The following is a 19,161-nucleotide window of genomic DNA, read 5'->3' as shown; positions in this document are numbered from 1 at the left end:
CGTTGGCAATTACCAGTGAAATCAGCTATTTAAAAGGTGTGCCTGTGCCTTTAACAGCAGCTTGCGGATGGCTCTTTGGTTGGGCCTGCTGATGGCGGTTCTTTCGGGTGATTGGCTGAAGCCGGGGAGGATGGGGTGGAGTGGGGGTAGGTGATTCTACGTCATCCACTGCAACACCCCTCCCCCCCTCTTGCTTACCCTCTCTCTCCGTCCACAATCTCCTCCCATCGCTTGCTCACTCGCATCCTCGGAATAATCCACATCTAGGGCAAACTGGCTGAGAGGCGATCACGGCTCAGCTCCTCTCTGCAGCCCGGGAGAAGACTAGTCGGCACAACCCTTTCCAACGCGGGAGGAAAAAAAGAACTGCGAATTTTCAAGTGCGGCGCAACATCTGGCTCGTCAGAGAGTGAGATTTTTCCATCCCAGGACATCCTTTATTTATACATATTGTTTATAAATCTATCCATCTATCCATCACTCTCTTGCTCGCTCTCTCTTTTTCTCTCTCTCTCTCTCTCTCTCTGTCTATATATATATATATTTGTACACACGCTAGATCTTTCTATTTAGATTAAATTATCCTTGTACATATCCGTATTTGTGCTCGTCTGTTTATATTCATATTTTTATATGTGCGTGTGTGTGTAAATATATATAGTATATAAGCAAAACATATATATAGATCCATATATATATAGATCCATATATATGAATTCATATGTTGATCACTCTGAACCAAAAGGATTCTCACAGGATCGGGGCTGGTCTCTGGTCGTAATCGTATAGAGTATTTCCATTTTTGAGCTTCTACGTCAAGAGGACAAAAGACGCCGTGCCCATTTTGTATTTTTCTTTCGCCGTCGCTGCATCCTGTCGGCCTCCATTTTTCTCACCCAAGATACCCAGAGTGTGAGGATTTGACAATCGACAAAGGAAAAGAAAGGGGGCACCATCTGATTCTCGCAACCCGCCCTTTACTTCTGGCACCTGACCTCCATTGAGCCCGCTGCGGCGCCGTGTGACATCAGCCCAGTGTCCGCCCAGCCAGCATGCACAAACACCATCACTGCTGCAAGTGCCCAGAATGTTATGAGGTGACCCGCATGGCGGCCTTGCGAAGGATGGATGCACCGGCCTACGGGGGTGACTGGCAGACTGAGCCGTACGGATACCCTCCCGGATATGGGGGAGGCCAAACCTTACCCACTCCGGCCTCGGGGGCAGGAGGTAACATGGGCGTAGGAGGAGGAGGAGGCGGTGGAGGAGGTGGCACCTTAGGGAGAAATAAGGGCAAGATGATGTCTGGTGGTGGGCCCGGAGGCCCCAATCTAAAGGGCCAATCCAAAGCGGGGCCCAAAGTTAATGGCAACAACTCAAGCGGGCAAGGAGGATGGTGGCCCGAATGCACCTGCACCAATCGGGAATGGTATGACCAGGTAAGATGCGTGGGGATCTTTGGATTTTGGGTTAGGGGATGCTTTAACACCCGTTCGTTGACCTGCTTCAAATCTAGAAGTGCTAAGATTAACAGGGATTTCAGGAACTGATTCAGCAGAGGGCTTTCAAAATTGCTTCATTAACACGAGATGCAGGACTATTTTGGGGTATTAAAGGTGAGGGAATTTTTCTGGAACTGATTTAATGTACATTAGATAACATCTAAGGAGTTTTAGATTTAATTGGGATCCTCTCTGATTTGATGTAGGGAATGGTTCAGTATTTACTATATATACATTTAGGATCCATTTTTAACTCGGAACCATGCATTCCTTGAGAGTTAGGTTGTTTTAAAATCTGATTTCTTAGCCTACTTTATATCTAGTTGTGTTCATTCCAAGTATTTTTTAAATTTTGCTCTGACACTAATTTATAGATCCTCTTCAGTTCTAGACTAGCCCAGCTTTATTGCTTCATTGGAACTTGGTTTAAGGAATGGTTTAGTGTCCAATACCTATTTAGTGTCCCTTTTTGGAGAAATTTAATCGTAACCAATTGGTGAATTGGTTGAGATGCAGAGATTCTTTGTGCCTTGGTGCAATAATTGGACATAGTCTTTGTCATCATCATTGACTTGACAAAAGCCTAATTGTCATCATACTGTAGAGAATCCATCTATAATTTGTTAGCTCTCTGAAGATCAAGACGTGCTAGGTTTATGGGTTTCTTTGGACTTCGCTCAGACACCGATTTATTTCCCCGCTCCAATTCTAGACTTGCAAAAATTGAGTGATTCGGGATTCCTTGGTTTAGAGAATATTTCTGATACAGATTCATTTAACATGTTCAAAGCGAGATTACCTGAGATGCAGTCATTCCTTTTTCCAAGGTGTAGGGAATAAAACTGTTTCGTTAGCCAATTCAGATCTTGACGTGATAGGGTCCAGGGTTTAATGAGTTTTTTTCTGACACATCAATTTCTCCAAATGTCAAGATCAAGTCACTCTGTGGTCCTTGGTTAAGGGAATAGTGCTAATACTGTTTTGTTAAACCTATTCAAATTGAGACCGAAACAAATTATAGCATTTTGACTCCTTGTAGCTTAATTTCTTTGCAATTTGCCCAATCATTATCGTTACCCCTGTTGAAACTACCATGGATGTAGTTTGTGCTTAGCAGGCAGCAATGTGGGAAAGACAAAACAGGACTTATCCAGTTTGAGTCCACACGAAGAGCTCATGTTTGTGCATTCGATGACTAATGCTTATAGATCGAAACACACCTTGTCTCTCGTGCTGATTCCAGTGTCCTAGGCCCTAAAAAAAATGGTGCATTTGTGTCCGAGACGCAGTGACGTACGTAAATATGTCTCATTGTGAAACGATGAATGCAAACTGTCACCCTGCGTTCCGGACTACATGAGGAAATACCCTCACTCGCCTTTGTATTGACGGAATCCATTTTCTCCCAAATTCATCAACATGTCCTGTAAGCGCGTGATGTAGCCATCGCAGCTTATGAATGAAACTGCAGCGCTACATGCATTGCAATTGGGTCCGAGCGTATTGACATGAATTACATTAACCGCCGAGGGGAGGGGAAAATAGGTCCAAAGTGGCATTAATTACTTCAGGTGCACATATGGGAGCCTGTTGGGAGAGTGGGGGTTTCTTCGTTAAGGTTGAGATTCAAAGAACGGCTTTTTTGCTAGCCGTGTACGCAGTGTCGAGCCGCCGCATCAGGCGCTTTTCCGGTGCCGCATTTTGAACTGCGTGCACTTGGTGATATGAGCAAGGAGGAGAGATGAAAAAGGAGCAGCATGGGGGCAAAATGGAGGCTGCGTTTTTCAATGATGCCCTGAGGAGGGACACAGGCTGGATAGAGATAAGAAAATATTGCCCGTTTTCACCTATCCTCATTGATGCTCACCATTTTTTTTCTCACAATCACTAATATTGCATAGTTATGTAAGATGTCGCTGTCAGTTAAGTTATCTGTAGAGCTATTGTTCAGTGATCATTTAACTCTTTACACGGCTTATTCACGTGTTGCCATGGACGGTGCGAGACGTTTCATCTGTATTGACTGGGAAAGGCAAATGAACATAGTTAACGCCTCACGTCTCACGCCATCAATTGGTCTGAAAGATGAGCATTCTCAGCCTGTGCTCTGAGTTCAAACAAATTGGATGTCTATTGTCTTCTGTAAGGAGGAATGAGTTAAATACTGTGACTGTTGATATAGTTGTTATTATTCGTTTAAAAAAAACACTCATGAATACTTGAAAACACGTGATTTAAAAAAACAAGCATAAAAATGAATCATGGATGTTATTTTTTTATTATTCAATTTAATGCTTTCATACAAGTACAATTTTGAAATTTAAAAAATCCATATTTACGGAGTATTATTATTTTTTAATTACGAGAAAACAATTGGCCGTGGTGCAGTGGTTCTTCCTCACTTCAGGGCAGGCAGTCTGGGTTTGACGCCCACTCAGGGAGGTGTAATTGTTAGCGTGAGTGGTTATTCATTTCATTGTGCCCTGCAATTGGCTGGCAACCAATTCCGGGTGTCCGGCCTGCTGTCTGTGGTTGGCTAGGTCAGGCTCCAGCAACACCAATGACCTTTGTGTGGATAAGCGGTATGTTTCATCTCATTTTCTGAACCACTTTATCCTCACTATGGTCGCGGGGGGTGTTGGTGTCTATCCCAGCCAACTCCGGGCCAGAAGCAAGGGACACCCTGAACCGGTGGCCACTGGGCACAAGGAGGTGAAAAACCATGCACACTAACACCCATACTTAAGGGAAATCTAGAGTGTCCAATCAGCCTACCATGTTGTGTTTTTTGGAAATGTGTGATAAAACCGGAGTAACCGGAGGAAACCCACGCAGGTGGGACGTGACCTCAATTTGAACCGTGAGACCGACGTGCTAACCGATAAGCGGTATGGATGTTGAATAAAAAACAATAATAAAATAGTTTTTTCAATGATGTATAGAACAATCCATGGTACTGAAAGATGATAATTAACAGTGAGTCTTCCCATCTTAGATTAATTGGCCGTCTATCATTATGAATGGAATACCAAAACAAAACAAAAAAACTTTAGTGTTTGCTGGGGTTTGTATTTCTCAATTCAGGAAATCACAGTGCAATTCTATTTAAAAAATAATATTAAACCAATGGTAAGCACAACGACATCACAGCTCTGGGGTTCTGGGTTCAAATCCAAGTCAGTCCACCGGTGTGGGGTTTGCATCTGCCTGGGCCTGTACTCAGGTTTCCCCCCACATTCCAAAGACATGCATAGTAGGCTGATTGGACACTCTAAATTGCCCCTAGGTATGAGTGTATGTGTGTGAATTGTTGGTCGTCTGATTCTGCCCGTTGATCAACTGTCCACCGATACTGGGTGTCCCACTCTTACCCGAAGTACGAGGAGAAGACCCACGCAGAACTGGGGCGAACATGCAAACTCCATACAGGTGGACCGACCTGGATTTGAACCCAGGCCCCCCGCACTGAAACCGACGCACTAACCACTCAATCACTGGGCCATTCTTTTATGACTTTATTATGGGTGAATAGATAAAGTGATCAAATCTGCAGGGTCAAAAATATATTATATTATATTATACCATTTTTACTTCAATCATGCGCTTATGGTAGCCATCCACAAGCTTCTGGCAAGCTTCTGGTCAAATCTTTGACCACTCCTCTTGACAGAATTGGTGCGGTTCGGTTAAATTTGATAGCTTTCTGACATGGACTTGTTTCTTCAGCATTGTCCACTAGTTCACAATGGGGTTTAAGTCAAAACCTTAATTCTTGCCTGATTTAGCCATTCCATCACCACTTTTGATGTGTTTGGGGTCATTGTCCTGTTGGAACACCCAACTCCGCCCAAGACCCAATCTTTGTGGCTGATGACTTGAGGTTATCTTAAATAATTTGAAGGTAATCCTCCTTCATTATCCAATTTACTATCTGTAAAGCACCTGTTCAATTGGTAGTAAAACAGCCCCACAGCATAATACTACCGCCACCGTGCTTGACGGTGGGCATGGTGTACTTGGGGTTAAAGGCCTCACCTTTTCTCCTCCAAACATATTGCTGGGCATTGTGGCCAAACAGCTCGATTTTTTTTCCGTCTGACCACAGATTTTTCCTCCAGAAAGTCTTATTTTTGTCCACGTGATCAGCAGTAAACTTCATTCGAGCTTTAAGGTGCCGCTTTTGGAGCAAGGGCTTTGTTCTTGCACGGCAGCCTCTCAGTCCATGGAGATGCAAACACTGACACCTGTGTTCCAGCTGCTTCTAATTCTTGGCAGATCTGATTTTTGGTGATTCTCGGTTGAATCTACACCCTCCTGACCAATTTTCTCTCAGCAGCAGGTAATAGCTTGCATTTTCTTCTTGATCGTGGCGGTGACAAAACAGTGCCATGCACTTTATACTTACAAACAATAGTTTGCACTGTTGCTCTTGGGACCTGCCACTGCTTTGAAATGGCTTCAAGTGGCTTTCCTGACTTCAAGGATTCGCTTTTTCAGATCCATGCTGAGCTCCTTTGACTTTCCCATTGTAGCGTTTGTTGGCGTTTGCATCCAATAAGCCCGATTTAAATGGCCTTAGAGAATTCACCAGCTGTAGTCACTCATAATCACTCACAAGAAGTTAAGAGACCATGGTATGAAGCTCATTTCACTGACAACTTTCTAAGTCAACAAAATTGCTAATTCTTGTTGCTGTATGTCTATTTTTGAACCAGCAGATTTGATCACTTTTTCTGTTAACCCATAAGAAAGCCATAAAAGAACCAAACTTCATGAATGATTTTTGTGACAAAGAAGTATCTGTTCCAATCACTCTATCAGAGAAAAATCAGAGTTGTAGAAATAACTGGAAACTCAAGAGAGCCATGACATGTTCTTCACAACTGTATGTAAACATTTGATCTTATATATATATATATATATATATATATATATATATATATATATATATATATATATATATATATATATATATATATATATTATAAATATACATATATATATCATATGTTCCATTTAAACTGTGAGGGGTAATGAATGAACTATTATTTGTTGCCAAACCCTTCTCTTCAAATGAAATGGCAAATATCTGAATTCATCCAATTTTGCTGTGAAACATTTAAATGCCTGTCCATATCGTAAACTATCATCTTATTTAAAGCCGCCTATCAAAATGTTTCTTCATCCAAATCCCCATGTTGTGCCCATAAACATACAACATTACAGAACGTTTGGTGATAAGCGGGTCAGAAGGGAGGGAAATAAGCCAATAAAGTCCTGCAGTGGGGAGGCGGCGGTGTAGGATTACGTAAGAGAAGGAACTGTCAGAGCGAGGAAGAAGCCCCTCTGACAGCACAGACGAGCATCTGTCCCTCTATCCCTTCAAATTAAGCCAGCCGTGTTGTACAAGCGGGACTCAACTGCTCATACTAGGGAAATGACCCTTCCCCCTTTTCGTGGCAAACCATGAACATCGAACCAGCTCTGGTTCTCAAAATGGGTCGCATACGGCAACCTCGCCCAATCGCTGTCAATCATTTAAACAAGACATCGATAGCAAAACGCCATCTGCTTCCATGTGTGGCGGAAAAATGCCCGATTTTATGTTTTATTTGTGTCTGTTATTGCTCGCACGCGGGAAAGAAATTGATAACACTATGGAAGAAACCAAGGCTTTGCATGTTGCATAATTGTCAACATTAAACTCATTGAGGATCAGACTTGCTTTAAAAAATATTTTAAATATACCCACAGAGTGAATTTGCCATGTTATGTTCTATGGCACTGAAATGCAAAAAATAGATAAAAACAAAAGTTCTGATGGCTTTAATTTTATTTATTAGATTAAATCAGTGGCGTCCTTTAATTGTGATAAAAGAAACAGTCGTTTGCTTCAGGTGCTAATTTGGTTAGATAGGCAATGCCTCGCGATGTTGCGCGTGGAATTTTCACATTGGGGGAAGACGGCTGAGTTACTATTTGTGCAAAAGATTTCAGAAAAAAAAAAGGAAGCGGTAAATCAAATATGTTTTTTTTCATTCACTGAAATGCTGGAATATTCCACAACATTCGCTCCAAAAGAAATACAGAAAAAAAGGACTACATGAATTAGGAGATTAAAGGGCGACGTTAGGAGAATTAGGTCATACAATTGTAATATTACGAGAGTAAAGTCATACAATTACTAGAATTAAGTCATACATAGATCTAATATTACAGAATTAAAATAATTCAATGGTACCTACTAATTATGCTACTAATGTTTCTACATGAGAAATGTTCAGGTTACAAAACCTTTTTATTAGCAAATGACTGTTCCAATATACATAAACAAGATCTACAGTTGTGGTCAAAAGTTTACATACACTTGTGAAGAACATAATTTCATGGCTCTTTTGAGTTTCCAGTTATTTCTACAACTGACATCTTTCTCTGATAGAGTGATTGGAACAGATACTTCTTTGTCACAAAACACATTCATGAAGTTTGGTTCTTTTCTGACTTTATGGGCAAACAGAAAAAAAGTGATCAAATCTGCTGCATCAAAAATATACATACAGCAGTGCTAATATTTGGTAGCATGTCCTTTGGCCATTTTCACTTCAATTAAGTAACATGGTAGCCATCCACAAGCTTCTGGCAAGCTTCTGGTTGAATCTATGACCACTCCTCTTGACAGAATTGGTGCAGTTAAGTTAAATTTGATGGCGTCTGACATGGACTTGTTTCTTCAGCATTGTCCACAAGTTCTCAATGGGGTTTATGTCAAGACTTTGGGAAGGACATTCAAAAACCTTAATTCTAGCCTGATTTCGCCAGCAGCGGTCCGTGCATTTTCTGGCAACGCCTTCAATCCAACCCTCAAACTATTTTATGGCTATAAAAATTACTGCATCTACAGCTGCGATATATTAAAAATAATCAATAATAACCTCATTCAATTAAAATATTATTTCGGAATATAGCCATATTTTACTCACCAAAAATCCTTGTTATCAGTTTTTAGATATATCTTGGCCCAGGTTTAACAATTCAGCTTGTGTGTCTTGGTCAGTAATGGTCGTTTTTCAGCCATTCTTACCTTGGCCATGTCTCGCACACCTTGTGCTTTTGGTCACTCCAGTGATGTTGCGGCTCTGAAATATGGAAAAACTGGTCGCAAATGGCATCTTGGCAGCTGCATGCTTGACTTTTCTCACGGGCAGTTATTTGAGGCCTTGGTTTTCCCATACGCTTGCCTATTTTGAATGAAACGCTTGATTGTTCAATGATCACGCTCCAGATGCCTGACAATTTTAAGAGTTCTGAATCCCTCTGCAAGATATCGCACTATTTTTGACTTTTTGGAGCATGTCAAGTCCCTCTTCTAACCCATTTTACCAAAGGAAAGGGAGTTTCCTAATAATTATGCACACCTTATATAGGGTGTTGCTGTCAATAGACCACACCCCTTCTCATTACAGAGATGCACATCATATCGCATGCTTAATTGGTAGTGGGCTTTCAAGCTTATATATCTTAGAGTAAGAGAATATGCATAAAGAGGATGATGCAGTCAAAATATTCATTTGCCTAATAATTATGTACTCCCTGTAAAGTGTATTGATTTTTTTGCTGATGACACAATAACTTTGGTTTATTATCATATTATTATTTCAATACTAAAACAAAGTAAACTGACTAACAATGTTTCCACTTCTTTTAAATGGGTTTAACGTTATTTTATAAACTAGTGGAGCACTCGGAGATAAGAGGTTTTCACCTCAGGATCTAAACTCAAACCAATGCCATATTTGAAACAGTGGATTCAAAGGATTCTCAATGCTATTTTTTTTAGTTCAGATCAGATTTTTTTTAAATATATGTTCTGCCTATCCAATACCCAAATTGTTAGATCTATAATATAATGCAAAAATAATGGGACCACTGAAAGAAAAATAATATTTTCTGGATTATTGTGAGGCCATGATGGTACTTCCTCAAGAAATAGGGTTTACAAATATTAAACAATGTTCTCTTAGTCTTCTCTATTTCTGTGAAAAAGAATTAGCACTACTTACGTACATATTTGGTTGATTTTTTAGCAGCCAAAAATCTTGATCCTGCTGCAACTACTAAAATAGAGCTGCTCTCCAACACTCCCCTCGTAGCTGTATTGGGTGCCGGTACCAATACTAACAAAAAACTCAGGAGATCTTGTGTTTTATATTGCAAACATTTCCCTGCAAGTTTGACAATCATGCCTTTCTTTGATCTTCAGTTAATACGTGTTTCCCTTTTGCACCTCTGTGACCTCTGACCACATAACCTAAGAAATATACCGTATTTACTCGCATATAAGCCTCTTTTGTCAGACAAAAAAGATGACTGAATCGATGGTACGGCTTATATGCGCATAAAAAAACGACATGCATGAAACTGCAAGTACGATGCCATGACACGATGAGGTCAAGACGCAAAGGCACAGTGACGTCATGACGCAATGGGGCAGTGATGTCATGATGCTGTGATGCAAGATAATACGGGCGATACGGTCATGTAATAATAATTGATAAGCACAAGGGTTGGTTGGCTCCAGAGGAATTGATTTTCTTACACGCAATGGTAATTTGGATGATTTGACAAACAAAGTTGGTGCGCCACATCTTACTGGCCTCCCATAGGTTAGCACATCAAAGGGTATGGGCCTATATCCCAAAACACGACGGATTGCCTTATGCAGTCACATTAGTGAGTTATTGGCGACTCCGGTGCCTAGATCCGTTTGATCAGATTTTGCCCTCCTTATAAAGGCATCTGCAGGTATCAACAAACGAGCTCAATGTGTTGATATCTTCCTGTCATCTTGGAAACATCCCTTTCTTCAGTACGTGCCGAGGGTTTAGAAATGTTGTCTATTGTTGGGGGCAATAATTTAATGATGGGTTACTTTCTTGTTCATTTCTGGGTCATTTCCTATACATTTTGCGGGCATTCTGGGGTCACTAACTGTACATTTTGATTCATTATTTTCCATTTTGGGTCAATTTCAGATGTTTTGGGCATTCCTAGGTCACTCCCTGTAACTATTGTGTCAATTTTTAAATTATTTTGCCGCATTCCAGGTCACTTCCTTTATATTTCAGGTCATTTCGGTTGGTTTTATATGCCACTTTCTAATGATATTGGGTAAAGTCTGTGTTCACTTCCTCTATATTTTAGATAATTTAATTCTGATTTTGTGGCATTCCCAAGGGAATACTGTCACTTCATGTTATTTTAATGGTAATTTTTGGGGTGAATTTTGAGAGGTTACTGATTTTGGGATTGATCATTCACTGGAAACTCCCAGTTCAAAATGATTGAATGTCTACCAAACAATTGCCCCACAATTGATAGTAAGTGACCAACAATCCAGTAAGTCCAAATAGCCCTGAAATGAACTGAAGGTAAGATATAGCTGCCCCACAATTGACAGGAACTGTAAACCCCCCCATAAACAAAATTAGGATGAACTAGTGACGTGCCAATTCTTCAAAATTCAAAGGATGTGACCCAAAATTGAGCGATAACCTGAAATTGCCCTAAATTCAAACAGAAAATGCCTAATTGACTCAGAATTGAAGTAAGTGAACCAAAATCAAAAGAAAGTAGCCAGGAATTTGCTCAAAATTTATTGCAAGTGTCAATTTGGATTGTCACCGAAAGTGTCATAAAAGATTAGACAACTAGCTCCGTCAATGGTAGCATAGGAGTGTCCTGAAAACATTTAGGAGGAAAATGAGGAAAAAAGTGTCAGTGGAACAAACGCAAGATTCTTTTATTTGGTTATCGTAAGCCTACATCGGCTATTTTTGGAGCAACATAAGATCTGCTCTGATCCAAAATATATCACGTGTTTTCAGTACCATAGTGCTTATTGGCTGCTTTAAATCAATCACTTGGCAAACTAGGAACTTATTATTCTTGTGAGTAACAGATGATAATTACAGAGCAATGTGTGTTATTTATAAAATGAGCATTTATATGAGGAGGTATGCTCACAAAAGTTTGTCATTTAGTTACATTGTTTTTTTGTATTACTTTTGCCGTCATGTAGCCTTTCCCACCTTTGCTTTTAACCGCCGTGGACGTCACCCCCGACCCCTTTTTGTCTTTTGTCGTCGTACGTATGTGGTGAGGTAAAGGCTAAGGAACACTGAGTTAAGTATGGTTAAAAAAAAAAAATTGAAGATAAAAGTGCACGAGTCCAAGGACATTTTTCCATATGGTTCTGTGATCATATTGCTTCCCCTCTCGGATAGAGAGAAGAAGGGAGGGCACCATTCTTTGTTCGCTTGCCTGCTTTTGTTTTGAGTTTTATTTTTTGCTGATCACAGTTGCCTAGAAAAATGAAAGCACACCAGATTCCTGAATCAGCGATGGCAGGAATACGAGTTACACACCAGGGAGTTTGTGTGGAATTGTGGAGCAGCGTTAAATAAAATGCAGCTTTTAATCAAGAGGAACTCGTCAAATTTTGTATTGAGCTGTAAAGTGGGGTACATACAGGGGCTATGGTAATGCTTATTTAGATATTGAATTGAGTATTTGGGAAATGCATTAATCACGTTATTTGCTGCTTTATTGCTCCATGCATGACGTTTCAGATAGAAATGTGTTTTGGAACCAGAAGAGATGCACAAAGAAAAGTTGGACTTTCAATATTTTGTAACTGTACTACTGTATACTTGATTTTCAAATACAAAGACAGTATGCCTCCATTGAGAATGATAGAAATCAGAGAATATTTTTTGTTACTCTTTTAGTTTAATTTTAAATACTAAATGAATACTAGCTATATTTTGTTTCTTACTTTTTGTTACTGATAAGGTTATTTATTGAATTAATAATTAAAACATTTCTTCTAAAAACCAACAAGACCAAATACAAATGATTAGAAATTTAAACAGGTTTTTGAAAAATAAATTTATATAAGCTAATTTTGAATAGTATATTTAACTATTATAATAAAATCATAAGATTTAATTTAATATCTTTATTAAACAATATGTTAATTAAATTAAAGGAATTTAAATGGAATTCAAAAAAATTAAAACCTAATTAAAATTGAAATAGAAAATGGCAACTATTAAACTCATCAAAAATAAATAAAATTAATATTGTCGAGGACCCCCTCTCCACATTTTTAAAATTCATTCATTCATCCAAACCGTGCATTCTCACAAGGGTATGTCCTCACTGCGTGGAGTTTGCATGTTTCCCTCGGGCCTGCGTGTGTTTCTTCCGGGTACTCCAGTTTCCTCCCACATTACAAAAAAATATATTATTAACAAAACCATATATATATATATATATATATATATATATATATATATATATATATATATATATATATATATATATATATATATATATATATATATATATATATATATATATATATATATATATATATATATATATATATATATATATATATATAGATATATATATATATATATAGATATATATATATATATATATATATATATATATATATATATATATATATATATATATATATATATATATACATATACATATATATATACATATACATATACACATACACATGCACATGCACATACACACACACATATATATATATATATATATATATATATATATATATATATATATATATATGTTTTTGTTTTAAAAAAATAAATCATCTCTGGTAATCTTGGTAGGCTTAGTTTAAGTTTTCACTTATTACAGTCGAAATTTGTACATGTTCAATTATTCAGGGACATTTTTGGTATTGTCGTTGTTTTCATCTCTACCATTGATAAGAGCACCAAGAGCTATTGCCGAATATTTGCTGTGTGGTTCAAAAAACGATTTTGGATGTAAAAAGTCTGTTTGTTCCATCTTGAGCGAGGTAACATCCCCCACACTTTAGTGCTGTGTGCAGATTCCAATCAATACGAGTGGAGAGGCTCACGAAGCTTTCTGACTCCTCTTCAATTCTGTGGGTGCATGTGGGCGCTTTCGGAGCGGCTCGTGCTTTTATTGCGATCGTGCAGCCATTTTAGCATCTCATATTCTATTCACCCTCCAACATAAAAAACAGACTTCTCGCTTGTTGGAAAAATTGTTTTCAATGCATCACTCACCGGGTCGGAAAAGGGAGCGATAAAGGGAGAGGACTGATTGATGGTTGAGCTCCCAGCATCCTTTGCGCTGTCAGGTGGTTTCATAATTTATTCATTTTCGTCAGCCTGTTATTGGGCATTCATTGACTAAAATGGACGGTGCTTGGTCCTTTTGGGATAACAAAATTCCGTGGGTGGGTGGTGTACAGTCCGATAAATTATTCCAAGTGTAAGATGTTGTTAAAAAAATGATGAGTCATTTTAATTACCATTGTAGTCACAGAATATGGGAGGGAAAAAAATCATTCTAATGCAATAAAACTCATCTCATCTAATTTTCTAATTCACTTTATCATCCCTAGGGTTGTGGGGGGGTGGGGGAGGCTGGAGCCAATCCTAGCTGTCTCCGAACATATGCTTTCTCACAAACAGAAGACGATTTTTTAATTTTGTAAAGTTAGCGCAGTTAGACGGTAAAGCCAGATATTTTGTTAATTTTTTTGAGGTGTAATCAGTGGGAAAATATGCTAATCGGGTCATTGGGACAGCAGCTTCAGGAGGGAAGGCCAGACTTCCCTCTCCCCAGTCACTTCATCCAGATCTTCCAAGAGATCCCCAAGGCGATCCTAGGCAGCCGAGAGACTTAGTCTGCCCAGCGTATCCGAGGTCGGGCGCGCGGCCCCCTCCCTGTGGGACGTGCCCGGAACCTCTTTCTAGGGAAGGGTCCAGGGGGCATCCTGATCAGATACCCTACCCAACTCATCTAGCCCCTTTTCGATCCAAAGGAGCAGCCGCTCTACCCTGAGCCCCTCCCGAGCTTCACACCCTATCTCTAAGCGAGAGTCCAGACATCCTGCAGAGGTAACACATTTCAACCGCTTGTATCTGGGGTCTCGTTCTTTCGAACACGACCCACAGCTTGTGACCATACATGAGGGTGGAACATAGATCAATCGGTAAATAGGGAGCATCAACTTTTGGATCAGCTCCTTCTTCACCACGAAGATCGATGCAGAGTCCGCATCACTACACACACACCAATCCGTCTGTCAATCTCCTGCTCCATTCTTCCCTTACTCGTGAACAAGACCGTAAGATACTTAAACTCCTCCACTTGGGGAAGGACCTGATCCCTGACCCGGAGAGTGCATACCACCTTTTTCCGACTGAGGACCTTGGTCTTATATTTAAAGGTGCTAAATCTCAGTCCGACCGCTTCACACTTGGCTGTGAATCGTTCCAGTGAGAGTTGGAGATCACAGCCGGATGAAGCCAACAGAACCATATCATCCGCTGAAAGCAGGAATGCAATTCTGAGGCCACCAAACCAGCACCCCTTCTAAGCACTCCAAAAAGGGTGGGTACTCTGATATGCTGTTTGGTGCATACGCACAAACAACAGTTAGGTCCCGTACCTGCACCCAAAGACGGGGGGATACTACCCTCTGGTCTACATGGGTAAGCCTCAACATACAGGCACGGAGCCAGGGCAATACATGCCCACATCTGCTGGCTGTCTCTCATCGAGGGCGACTGCAAAGTGAAAGTGTCTAAACCCCCCTCGCGAGGAGTGGTACCAGAACCCAAGCTGTGCGTAGAGGTGAGCCTGACTGCATCAAGCCGGAATTTCTTGACCTCACGTACTAGCTCGGGCTCTTTCCCAACCAGAGAGGTGACTTCCACGTCCCAAGAGCCAGTTTCTGCAGCCGGGGATCGGACTGCCAAGGATCCCTTTTTTGGCTACCGCCCAGCTTTCAACACACCCGACCTCTTTGGCTCCTCTCATAGGTGGTGAGCCCATGTAAGGGAGGAAGGCCCTTGCATCCTTTGATTTTGACACACATGATTAGCTCACGCATGCATCTTTAATTTAATTTAACCTCGTATGTGCAGTGTCTCCCGCTTAAATGACATTTTCCCATACTAAATTTGAGGGGTAAATATTTGTTGTTGAGCGTGTTTGTCAGAAGAGGACTTTTGGCAGAGATGTTTTGAGTGCCATCTCTGTCTCATGTATTATCTAAGTGGGCCCACAGCCATATGGTTTGGTGTGTGCGTTTTTCCTTTCTGTAATCTTTCTCCCCCGCTCCTCCATTTTTCATGCTCAGTCTGGATTCGGAGGGACTTTATAGTGAATGGGCGCACTTTGGTTATTTCGTTTTTACGGAATCAGAGTTGAGTGAAAGAAAATACAAATAAAACTTCTGTCACTTACCAAAACTTTGCAAATTGCAACCAAAAAACATCTTCAAAATAATTAAACTCAAGCAAACAAACCATCAGAAAAGTCAAATTCAGCACTTAACGATGCCAAACTTTCTCGCTTGCTACACTTATTTTTCTTTGTTGTGTGGACCACATTTCTCTTTCTCGCTGCCTGTCTATTCTCACGGGTTTTGCGTTTACAACTTTTAACACAAACATCAGGGGCGGGCAGGCTTTATGGGATGTTTGTCGTCATTGTTCAAGTACATTTCCCGTTTCCCCGGAAGTTACTTGCTATTATGCTAGCTATCGATACTTCGGTTTCCTCCCACTCGCCCAAAACATTCAGAGTAGATTAGTTGAATACTTTTAATTGCCCCTGGGTATGAGTATGAGAATAAATGGTTGTCCGTCTCCTTGTGCCCTGGGATTGGCTGTTCACCAATTCAGCTGTCCCCTGGCCAGTTCCCGTCGTTAGCTGGTATAGGCTTCACCACGCCCTCTCCAATCTTTTGCAGATAAGCGATTAAGAAACTGATTGAATGAATGCTTTTTTTGGGGCGATATCCTCTGCTTGTACTATTAAAAAAATCATCTGCATGTCGCATTCAGTACCTCACCTTACCATCTGTCCGCTCAAAATTTTCGGCTCTATGGGCAGCAGACTACTTCACTCAAGTGTGAGTTTTGTCAAAAATGTACCAGGTAGTTTTTTTTATGCAAAAAAAAAATAGAAAAACATAATCTTCTTTTTGAAGTTTAACATGAAATATAAAGTCGACACACATGATATTTTTCGCGGGCTTTACAAAGGGATGTGGCAGAACAGATTTGGCCCCTGGCCACCACACTTAATGGATTCTACAACTGGAATAGACCTCTAGCACCATCAATGGATGATTTAACAAGAACAGTAGAAAGATAACCATTGTGACAATTGCTTACACGAGTAGTGCTAAATTAAATTTTACCCTATGACAACATATTTCTAATAACCTTTGGTCATGAGTACTGATACTGTTGAAAACAAATATGGGATCAGGATACAACAATTCGTGACCATACTTCAATGCTTTCTGATACTTTTGAAAACCCTAGTCATTATATCATAAATATCTCCATAAAACCAATATAAATCCCTATAAAACTCCAAAATGAAACATAAATGACACATTTTATTAAAAACTACTCCATAGTCCTCAATACCCAGAAACTTTGAACAATTAATTTTAAAAAATGGCCTGAAAGATCTTAGCGGAAGAAATCTACACAAATTGATATGATACAGAATCGTGCAATTGGCTGGCCACAAATTCACAGTGTCCCCCTATCAATTTCTTTTTTTTTTAAACAAACTTTCGAAAGCCTCACTATTGGAGACAAGTTAAAATAAATTGGAAGTCTTGCACTGTCAATGGCAGCCAATGTGTTGATCACAAAAATAACCATCTGCTTTCATTTAGTACAGTAACAAAAAGGTATGACAAATGAAAAAATGCAATCAATGTCCCTAAATGATTCATCCACTAAAAATAAACGTCGATTCAAAATTGATTGTTAGTAAATTCGAACCAGATAACCTATAGCCTTTCACCATTTATTTAAGATACCAAATAGATCAACTCTTGTTTCCTTTTGGGAAGAAAATTTGGATTGTACTTTTTTTCCGGTTAATCTAAATCTGGACTATAAAAATTAAAAAAAACAATGAAAGCAATCACTCAGTATTAAGAGGTTGACGCAAAAATGAAGCAAGACTACTTTAATACCATGCATGAATACACCCGTGCTGGTCTGTCGACATGACTTCACCCCATCCGTTGCCTTTCTATCCTCGAATATGGAAAATTTTGCCTACACATTTACATTACACATTATCTTATACCACTGGTGTCAAATTCATTGAGGTCGACTAATCAATTCACTGATTTGCTGTCAAAGCCTAACAACATGTCGGAACAAATTTAGAAAGCTCTAGATTTTTTTGAAATGTCCCAAATCCTATCATGTGATCGTAAAGGCCGATCATGTCATTTTCAGAGGGTCAGAATCAGGTATTTAAAATCTATTAATTCATTTTTAAGTATTAACTAATTGGTTGCCATTGACTTCAATAAACATCCAATCCATTTTGACTAGTAGAGCAGTGAATCATGATCACTCATTGACAGCCTATAAATTGGTTGGCTGGTTGGGTTATTGATTGATTCTTTGATTGATTGATTGGTTGATTGATTGATTGATTGATTGTTTGATTGATATATTGGTTGATTGATTGTTTGATTGATTGATTGATTGATTGATTGATTGATTGATTGATTGATTGATTGATTGATTGATTGATTTTGTTAACATGTTAAATCTAGAGTTGAAGTCTGTCCTATGCCCTATATTTAGTCGTGAAAAGGCGGACGTGACTGACAACAGGTTGCGGGTGTGAATAGGAAGGGGGGTTGGGAAAAAATAAAGCACATACCTAAAAATATATGGAAAAGGAAATAATGTGATGTGTGTGTGTGTGCATATAATATTTAATGACAATATTAGCAATCGAAGATGACGTTTTCATCTCCTATCAGTGACCGAGATGATCCGGAGTAGAACTAAAATGGGTCGGACAAGATCATACTTTTTAAAATGTTTTTTTCGTGCAAAAGTTTTTATACAGCGTACAAAATTTGAAATTTTCAAAAAATATATAAAATACGGGAAATATATTTACCTTGACAGGTATGAAATAAATTACTTCACTCATTATACAATTATGAAAGTAGTTACCTTTCCTCACTTTAAAAAATGAATATAAGATCTGATGATTTTAAAATGTGTTTTTGTTCTGTACTGCAACAAAGATAAGACAACTCCCACCTTACACTTTGAAAAATAAAGACTAATAAAACCTACAGAAAACTTTGTAGGCAAAATTATTTTTATAAATTTGCCTTCAAACCAAAAATTGCTGTGCAAGATGAGAATAAATAAAAGAATAAAATAATCAATGAAGCCATCATCAACATTGGCAAGCAGACTATTTTCAACATCACAAAAAACGATGTAAATTGACCTCACGTGGCCATTTAAAAAACTTAACCCATTTTAACCGAAGTTTTAGATATTTGCAACAATTTAATGACATTTTCACTAAATGGGGAAACTGATATCAAATGAAAAAATACAATTTTAAAAGTACAGGCTGTACTGAAATGAGAAGACTGGGTTAAAATTGGTAAAGGAAACGTTCAATAAGGCTACTCTTTGTGCATAGGTATTTAAGAGGCATTAATTTATTATTAATATTGTTGACAAAATATATTTGGTGACATTTACTGTTATCGTTT

At 39.1% G+C, this 19,161-nt stretch overlaps 1 protein-coding gene across 8 annotated transcripts in view; it reads left to right on the top strand.

Moving 5' to 3' along the window:
• dlg3 (discs, large homolog 3 (Drosophila)) overlaps positions 1 to 19,161 on the top strand; it is a 124,748-nt gene that overhangs the window by 25,181 nt on the left and 80,406 nt on the right. For 5 of the 8 annotated variants that reach the window (XM_077733084.1, XM_077733080.1, XM_077733083.1 and 2 more), the window contains exon 1: positions 250 to 1,439. The exons of 1 other annotated variant lie outside the window; for it this stretch is intronic. In XM_077733084.1, the coding sequence (XP_077589210.1) occupies positions 1,053 to 1,439 (387 nt within the window). In that variant the 5' untranslated portion in view covers positions 250 to 1,052. Of the gene's footprint in view, positions 1 to 248; positions 1,440 to 19,161 lie in introns of those variants that run through there. 2 more of the 8 variants (XM_077733082.1, XM_077733085.1) reach the window with 2 other exon arrangements.

Source organism: Stigmatopora nigra, chromosome 14, assembly GCF_051989575.1.
Source record: "Stigmatopora nigra isolate UIUO_SnigA chromosome 14, RoL_Snig_1.1, whole genome shotgun sequence".
Lineage (NCBI taxonomy): Eukaryota > Metazoa > Chordata > Actinopteri > Syngnathiformes > Syngnathidae > Stigmatopora > Stigmatopora nigra.
The sequence above is the reverse complement of the archived record's forward strand: the minus strand, read 5'-3'. Positions and strand labels throughout refer to the sequence as shown.